This window comes from Rhea americana, unplaced genomic scaffold, assembly GCF_003343005.1.
Source record: "Rhea americana isolate MKP2758 unplaced genomic scaffold, rheAme1 scaffold_24, whole genome shotgun sequence".
In the NCBI taxonomy this organism is placed as follows: Eukaryota; Metazoa; Chordata; class Aves; order Rheiformes; family Rheidae; genus Rhea; species Rhea americana.
Window position 1 is genome coordinate 2,954,888 of NW_028186357.1, and position 9,394 is coordinate 2,964,281.

Sequence of the window (9,394 nt, forward strand, 5' to 3'; positions counted from 1 at the left end):
TTCTAAAACACAACTTCCTCAAAACAAAGTTATTGCCAATTTTATTGTGTTCCTCTAGAATAAAATTTCTAAGATATTAATACAAACAGAAAAGACAGAATTTGGCTTTTTATATAGGTATTCATCCTTGAATATTGCACTTGGCCAGCAAAGACACTGGATCTGAATCAACATCCGGTATCGCTGGATGGAAACTTCCTACTGACATCCGCATTTCAAGAGTCATGTCTCCTTTCCCCTACTTGTCTGCAACAGCCTCAGAGCACAATCTTCTGCCAAGCTTACAACGTGCCTGACCTGAGGCAGATGGGTTAGTCTCCCTGTTTGAATGGGAGTACTCTACGGTCAAAACGGGGCAGGCACTCTGTTACGCTGCTGAGCTGGAGCCTAAGAAGGCTGCCTGGAGTATCTTAGTCATGACAATAAACTGAATAACTGGAGATGTCTTGTTGTATCTAGATTAGACTTAGCTAGCTTTAACTTCATATATGCTATTAAAGATACAGTTAAGAACAATCACCACATTTAAAATTTAAATAATCATGATCACTGCTGGACCTTGTTCAATTTTCCTAACAGCTTTTCATTTAAATTATCTAACAATTAACTTTTTAAAGACTAATGGGGAAAAACAACTCAAAAGAGTTGTCAATTGAAGAAATTTAAGGGATTATCAAAGAATAAATTAATTAAAAAAAATCTGTTTTAAACTTTATTATGATTTAGATTAATACCAATAATAAATGAGTTCTATATTCTTTCTATAAATTAAGGGCTTACAAAGCTTCCTGGAAAGAAACCTTTCCTCTCTCTAATTTTAAAATAATTCCTTGCTTTTTGTGGTATACATGTAAGTAGTGGTGAAAGTGGTGCATCAGCCAGACCTGGAGAGAGCAAAAGAAACAGGTAATTTTAGCTTAACTCAGCCAATATTTACATTTTATAAACAGTATAGAATTAAAAATACAGCTCGAGTATCTATGTACAAGTTAAGAATTCTAAGAACAAGCTGGTATATATTAAGATTACAGTTTTCACTGGAACAGGTTGCCCAGAGAGGTTGTGSAGTCTCCTTCTCTGGAGATATTCAAGGCCCACCTGGATGCAACCCTGTCTACCATGCTCTAAGTGACCCTGCTTGAGCAGGGGGGTTGGACTAGATGATCTCCAGAGGTCCCTTCCAACCTCACTGATTCTATGATGCATGGTGGTAACATTTTTATTCTACTAAATTCCTATATATTTCTAAACAAACTGTGCAGGGTCTCTTATGTGAGATACAAGCAGAATGTAAGACAATAGAAATATTTAACTATGAATTTTTCATCCATTTTACAGAGATGAAACACTTACCTGCTGGTGCCAAGGATTTCAGAGATTCTAAAAGATGTGGACTAGAAAACTTGACTAGACATCTGAATGGCTCTTTTATATCCAAGACATCCATTTTAGGATTACTTTTAAATGTTGTCTCAAGCTGTTAACACAGAATTTCCAGTGAGTATGAGCAAGGAATATATTTTATGCATATGTTATTGCAAACTACATGTGGTATTAAACAGAATAGCTTATATCTATATTTTAAAAACTGATTGTTTTGTATCAGTATAGTTCTCAAACTTTGAGTAACCAGGTCACTGTCAACCCTCAGCATTTTTTGTAGGACATGATACACCCGAGAGCGCCAAACACTGTAGAGCTATATGCCTAGTAGTTTGTAGAACAGTGTGGGAAGTACAGCTGTTTTAACCCAGTTATGATAGATCTGTTATTTTCTTAGTCACTTTCTCTCTAAATAGACATCTAGTTCAAAATTACTCTGTAGAATTTAACTAGTGGGTGTACAGGGAATTAAGAACAAAAAACAAAACAAATTTCCTAGCACCAGAAATGAACAGAAATAATTCCAGATAAGACAGCACACCTTTTTTTTTTTTTTCCCCCGAATTTATGTACTTTTTCCATTTCAGAATTACAGCATAGATGAATAGTTTCTCACCATATACCAAAAGCCATACACATACAATAATCTCCAAATGACTAGCACAAGTTGGTTGGACCAAAAAAAGTACTAACTGATATCAAACTGAAAAAAAGTTGAAAATGGAATCAAGTATTACTTTGAACATTAGAAGATTTTCAAACAAGCATGATATTATTTGGATTGTTTCTTCAAACAAGCATGATATCATTTGGATTGTTTCTTCAAACTGCTTTTTAAGTTAAGTAAAAAATGATTAGCAACTAACTAGTTAATGAAATTATGTTCTATAAGTTTCATCATTAAAAAAGTTTATGAATCTCCTGTTATCTCTGAAATTATCAGGTAACTCTGTATAGGCTAACTATGAAGTAGAAGAAGAATCAATCTGCTATTATTTCTTAGTGTTAACATGATTTGGTTTGAATAATGTTTTATTATTAATATCAGAGGGTGCCACCATGTGTCAAACAATTCTCTGCTGAAAGAGACAGCCTCTTCAATTATATAGTAAAACATTAAGAATGAGCTCTTGGAATTTCCAATAGAATTTCCAATATTTATCACACACACACAAAAAAAAGTCAGTGCATCACCTGAGAAATTAAATTATGGCTGTAACATGTATTATGAGCTTTATATGTACTTTGAGTAGCCCTGATTTCTCATGCTTAAAAATAGAGGGGGAAGGTTGGTTGCTTTTTTGACTCTTTTAAGCTTTACTACAAAAATAAGTCAAAATACTTAGTTCATATGGCTGAAAGACTTAAAATCTAGTCTTTCATCTAGTGGTCTGACCAAATCCCAGTGCAAATCTGTTTTATAAAGCCAGTTTTAACTAGTTTAAAATGTCCACCTGAAAGCTTGCAGCAATACTGCTGCAAAGTACTTTATTTGCAAGTTAATGTAACTGATTCTGATGAATCTACAAAAACAAAATTTGATTGCTTTTCCTACCTTATATTGTGCAAATTCAAGTTTTGGTTGGGGACCATCACCAAAAACCTCACGATTCACTCTCTGTATTCTCTCTTTTTCATTTCTGTTTTCTTGAATTATCCTTAAATCTACTACAAGTGAAAAGATAGGAAGGAGAAGAGGAAAATCAGAAAGACAGCTCTTATCAGCTGATACAATACTGCTTTTTTTCTGATCAGGTGAATGCTCCAACAAAAATAGAAATGAATTTGAAAAAATTCATCACAATCTTTTTTCATAAGCCAGTTGTCTGCTTCACATTTTCCTTTCTTACCTGTTAAGAAAACCAAACAAGCTGATATGAAAGGAAATACTAGGTATTGCCTATTTTTGGTTTCAAAAACACATGTGTCCGGTGACTGTCAGCAGGAAATATCTACCTCTCCTAGAGGTATTCAATATTACGGCACTCCTCCAGTATGGACAATATAATGTGAATATAATATTTCCTATGGAATCTTGCTTCATAAGCTAGGATTCTTTTTCAGTACATATCTAATGACACTGAAACTGCAGTTTATTTTAAAATGTACATACCATTCTCCGTGGCTACGTTCCTTTCTTGTAGAGGTCTTGGATAATAAGTTTGGAAGGTCTAAATGAAGGAGGAAAAGATTAATCCTTTACTTCTAGCTCACTTCCACTTTTAGAGTCTATAGCCGAAAAGAACTTTCTAATTTCCTTCTATTTCTCTTTCTTAAAATAAGCATTCTCCCTACTTTTTGACAATTACTCTAGGCCAGGAAGCCCAACTTCGAGAAGACTATTTCCATTCTTCTGCAATATTCATGAACATTACTCTTTTAGAAGTGTTACTTGCACAAATAGAGTAAATACCTATTCTAATAGTTTCTAAAACATTACTCTAGCAATCCCAGTGAAATTATACTAAGAAGTCCTAAAATTGATTCAGTCATACAACGTTTAGACTAAGTTTAACCTTCAAGATACTGAGGTAGAAAAGCTGTCCGTTTCAGTAGTTCAATTTACTGTAACATGATGATCTCTTGGAAGAGATGAATTTTCCCTCCTGCTAGGGGGTAAGAACTAGGCTTGAAACAAGAAATAAGACTCATCTTAGGATGAGCTTGTGGAGTGGCTCACCTGGCTATATCTCTTAAATACAATATCTTTAAGGGAGTTTAAGCAGTGACTTCGAAGCTCCATTTCACGGATGTCATGGTAATTGGAAGCAACAACCAGTGCCTTTAAACAAAAATTGAAATTATTTTAGCATCATTAATAATCACACTGTGTTTATAATATGGAAAACTGTACTGTTTCTAGACATTGCAATGTTTTTATTTTAGAGTAAGCATCTGCCCTTTATTGTTATTAAGATTAGATTAATATTTAAAGGTATTCATGGGATTAACTAGATAATTATATAGCATTAACAGCCTGATAATGAAATAACTAATACGGAGGTCTGCTACATAAATAAAAACTTAACCTAATCAGTAGCTTTTCCCCTGATGAGCTCATACACTTAGTTCATAAGGTTAAATGCATTGATTTAATATTCCTGAACTTCTGTGAGACAATTTACAGAAGTTAACATTTTTATTAAGAAGTTTGAAAGATTCAAGATAAGCAAAGATCCCAATAACTGAATATATTGACTATTCACTATTCTAAGGTCATAAAGATTGATATTCGCCCCATTTTTATCAAGAATTGGGTGTGTGTGTGACTATTTAAATTAGAAAATTACTTTATGACTTGGGGTTCTGGGGAAGCGATGACTTTATCCATCCTCTTCAATACTAATAAGTAGAATTATAGATTTACAAGACTCTGGTAGAGTCAAGGTCTATTATACAGTTTTACTTTATACCTGACATAGCAGAGGTAAGGTGCTCCGAAGCACTGAGGCAGAAATGAAGACATAGGGGGTCTGTGAATGGTATACAACATAGCTGGTTTTGTATTGGTTTGGTTTTTTATATGGTGTTCCCCAAGCAATTCTAATCCAGATTGCATTATCCTCATATTCCCTAAAGTTGATGGTAACCTGAACAAAAAAGAAAAACTGCAATTTACTTGCACATTCAGATATCTAGAAATGTTTTGTTACCTCCTAACTTTGTGTTCACATACACAAACATAACGCAAACAGTACACCACTGCCTGAATAAGAAAAAAAATTCCTCTAGCTTGGTCAGGATTGTTTGTAAATCAAATTCCATTTGGAGAAATCTTTTTTTTTTTTTCTTTTTTTTCCATGTTGAGGGGGAAAAAAAAGAAATCACCTCCCAAATTCTAATATGACTTTATTTTGCCCTTTCAGAAGACACATACCAACGAGAACAGAAATGRCTCATTACAAATCCTTGATTTTCTCCTTTAGGAGAGTAGCAATGCAACAAAAACAGTCTTTGTATTTAGGAGGACTAGTAAATGTCTCATTTTCAAGAAATTAAAGTTATGATACATTTGTTGATTTTAGACCTGAGTTTAATATCTAATACAGGTCATGAATTCATAGTCAGTATTTTGAAGATCTCCTTCCCTGTTCTTGCAGTTTTGCTACTCAGTTGTGGTTGATTTTCAGCTTCTTTCTACCTTGAAAAAAAAAATCCCTTTGCTTCAGGCGCAGCCAATCAAGCTCTCAATTCAACTAGGGCTCAAATTATTTGAGCTGGTGGACCAGTATCACCTCTTCAAATTTTCATGGGCTATCATAATTAAAACAAAAGATAAATATAATGTTTTAATAGGGTTCTATGAACTAGATATGATTATCTATTGGATCAATTTGTATTTGTTGCCCTCTACTCTTGTCAGTGGAGATCCCTTGTGTGTCAAAAAAGGAACACAACTAATTACGCAGAGGCACCTTCTATTCCCTTCCCTAAACAAAGCAGGTGAGCTAAAAAGTACTTGCAGCAAGAAAAGGCCTCTGCAACTTGCTCACTAAAAAAAGTGAGATCATACCTCCTTCCCAGACATTTCTTACCACTTCTTTGTACTCTTCCTATTCTTGACAGTGGTATGTCAGTCATTATAATGTAACAAAAATTTCAGTTTTGAGCAATTACAAAACATCACCTTTAAATCAGAATGAAAATGAAATGGACATAATTTTGCTTGCCAATCCAAGTAGCAACTAACTAAAACAAAACAAAACAAAAAAACCACACACACAAAACCCCACAGAACTCCCCCTTGTCTTGCTTATTGATGGAAGTAATTAACTATTGCAAATTCCATCTAGATTCTGCTTCATCAGATACACTTTTTCATGTATTATTATTGGATATCAGGACAGAGCAATACCAACTCACCTAGGCAACAAGCACACTCAAATAGAAAATAAATAAATAAACAGAAAATATAGAGAAAATAATGCATTTCTTGAAGCCTGGAATAGGCAGTGTCATAGTTTGAGGTAAATCTGTGTTTTATTTTATTTCAGTTCAGCAAACCTGTAACACTGCTAGAACAGATATACAGAATGTTTTTACCTATTTCGCATGCAGTCCCTACCATTCCAAAAGTTAATAGTTTTACACCAGTTTTGAAGCAGTTGGCAAGAAAAGACACAAGTGCCATGCAACACTTAGAATGGATTTATTCTTACGTTTTTCAGAGTTGACTGAAGTCGTCTTTTAAACTTTTTTTTGAAATCTCTTAAATCAAAAAAATCCATTTCTTCCCCTGTTACAGAAGAAAAAGAGATAAGAATTCTGTTTATAGAAACTAATTCAAAAATGTTTTTACAGTTTTGGCTGAAACAAAACAATGTAGAAAAAAAGTTACATTTTTCTGTAAGACAGGTCCTATATTAAATTAAAACATTAATTAAAACATTAGATATATCTCTAATGAAAAATTCATACTAGACTATGTTTGTATTTAAAACATATCATATGAGGCAACACTGCAGTAAATTGATAAGGACAATAACAGTGAGATTACATCAGAGAAAGATATTTACCTACCTGTTTTGTTCATCTGGTAAACACTCCACATTCTTTTGTTTGAATAGATGTGGTTGTCTAGGGAAAAACAAGAATTGCCCGATAATACAGTATATATATTAAAAGGTAATTAAAGAAACAAATTATTTTACGAAACTTTTATGACCAGTTCAAAAAGATGACTTCCAATAATACAATATAATTGATTCAACATTCTTAAGCTATCATTAGTGGTAAACCTAAAAGCATTTTTTTTAAATTAAGAAGGATAGGAAAATCTTTTGTAATTTGATTAAGCAGCTAATAAAGGATGTCTCTGAAGTCCAATGTTTAAAGATGCATTTCACCTAGAGTTATTGAAATTCAGTCTAAATATAAATTGAGAAATGTAGACTGTTAAAATTGCAATTCAAAATATTATATAACAAAGTTATAAATCAGTACTGGAGTTATATCTGGAACATTTGCTGATGGTTTCGACATATGCCACTCCCTATATGGAACAAGATAGCATTGATTTTAGCGTTCTGTGCATCCTAGAGACAAACTTCTTTCTCACATTTGTAACTAAGTGCTGGATACAACTTACCATAGTTGACATTATTTAGAAGTCAGAAGAACCAAACATAYGCTTTTGTTGATTTTGCAGCTTATTGCTTTTTTTTTWAAAAAAAAGGCAGACAGATCAAATCAGATTCAGCATCTAAAATGTAATCTGTTTACACCAGATGCATCTGTACACTCAACAGAGCAATAGCTATGTAATTAAGGGAGTTACCAACATACTCAGAAAAAATAAAAAAGTGTGAATAACAAATATATTCTACTTACATATTATGTCCAGGACTGCTGCTTGCTTTATGTCTGCAGAATTATCCTGAAAGGGAAAAATGACAATACACAGTGAACTGCTATGCCAAAATACTCTATCACATTGTTTAGTAAATGAAAATCTCAGTCTAGGTAGTTTAAATTATTTGGATTGCACTGAAGTCCATAGCGGGCATGCTTTCCTCTAAGACACTACACTTAATAACTGTATCTATCGTATTTGGGCTATGACACTATAAGAAGACTCCCCAAAACACCAATAAGTACAGCATCAGAAAGGCTGCTCGTTTACAGTGTGCAAAATCAAAGCAGTTCCGGCCAAGAAGAATTTTACAAATGTTGAACTTGCTTGTAAAAATCCTCTCAAAACAAACAAGTGACAGTAAAATGAAAACAGAGCCTATCTTAACTTCACATGGGACAGCGCAGAATTCTATCAAATTCAAATGTCCATTAGCATAAGTATATATACTAAAGTCCCCGAGACCTCTAGACAGAATCACTTACTATACAAAACTGCAGAAACTCTCAAAATACTGTATTTTTTAAGAGTCAGCAATGAGAATATGCTTACACAACAAAATAAGAAGGTGCTTGCAGCAGGCATGATCATTCTTATGCTACTGAAGAAAAGCTAGAAAGCAGTGCTACCATTAGCCATACTAAATATATTTAAATCAGCACTGGAGTATGATGTAATGAGTAAACATCTTAATCAAGGCCTTCTTTTTACAATTTAGAAATATCCTTATTTCTTAAAGGTTTCAGACACTGAGCTTTAAATAACCTTATGCAACTCAGAGCTCAAAACATGCACTTCTCTACTCCACAAGGGCCAATCCTGCACTCATAGCAACTAGACAAAGTCACTCTCATTGCTAGCTTTGCTTTACACTTGCTAGTCTGCAAAGTGCCATTCGATGCTGGATTATGGCCAAATAAAGCTCACTTCAGAACAAGAATACTTTTGATGGTGTGTCAGCACCGGTGTCCTGTGTATCACCCGCGGGCAATTCCCAAAGAGCAGGATTACCTCGCAGAGTTGAACAACATCTTGAGAAACGTTGTCCTTTGTCTGATGGAAGTTTAAGGTTTGCAGCTGTGTCTCGGAGAGGAAGCCCCACGCCTGCAGCATTGTCTTGATCTCATCGCGTGGGATTTTAAGCACGGTTCTTCTGATATACTCGGCAACCGTTTCRTCCATGATGAAGCCACCTGAGAAGCAAAGTTTTAAAAAACCCTCTGTACAGGGAGGCTCAGGAGACTTCCCGACTTTGTAAGGCGTACAAAGCTGTGTCTAAGCTGGCAAAGCATCAGCATCGCTCTTGAGCGCGATASGGGCAGAAATTCGTGTCTCCCGGGGCTGAGGACTCAGCGCCAAGCCCCCAGCAGCGAGCAGGAGGGGAGCAAGCGGAAACCCAGGGCCCCTCTGCCGTTCCCCGGGCCACAAGCCCACGTCCAGCCGCGTTGAGGGGGCCCTGACTAGCGCTTGAGGGCCTCAGGCCGCCCCCCCCAACGGCCGGCATCGGCCCGGCGGGGAGAGAGGGAGGAGAGGCCGCAGCCCCGCTCACCTGCCGCGCCTCAGGCGCCGCGCGCCGAACCGAGCCGCGCGCGCCGCGCCAACCGCCCCGCGCCGCCCGCCCTTCGAAACGCCCAATCCGGCGCCGCACGGGGCCCGCGC

General features: G+C 35.8%; 1 protein-coding gene across 1 annotated transcript; it reads right to left on the reverse strand.

Annotated features, from left to right (window-relative positions):
- Window positions 1-18: 18 nt before the first annotated feature.
- CENPN (centromere protein N) lies at window positions 19-9,334 on the reverse strand. Its single transcript, XM_085306424.1, has 11 exons — window positions 9,285-9,334; window positions 8,747-8,928; window positions 7,714-7,759; window positions 6,904-6,960; window positions 6,543-6,619; window positions 4,797-4,973; window positions 4,064-4,165; window positions 3,497-3,554; window positions 2,939-3,051; window positions 1,354-1,477; window positions 19-884 (listed from the first exon to the last, which is right to left on the reverse strand). Exons 2-11 carry the CDS (start codon window positions 8,915-8,917, stop codon window positions 769-771), a joined length of 1,041 nt encoding a protein of 346 aa, XP_085162550.1. The 5' UTR covers window positions 8,918-8,928; window positions 9,285-9,334; the 3' UTR covers window positions 19-768.
- Between the last annotated feature and the right edge of the window lie 60 nt (window positions 9,335-9,394).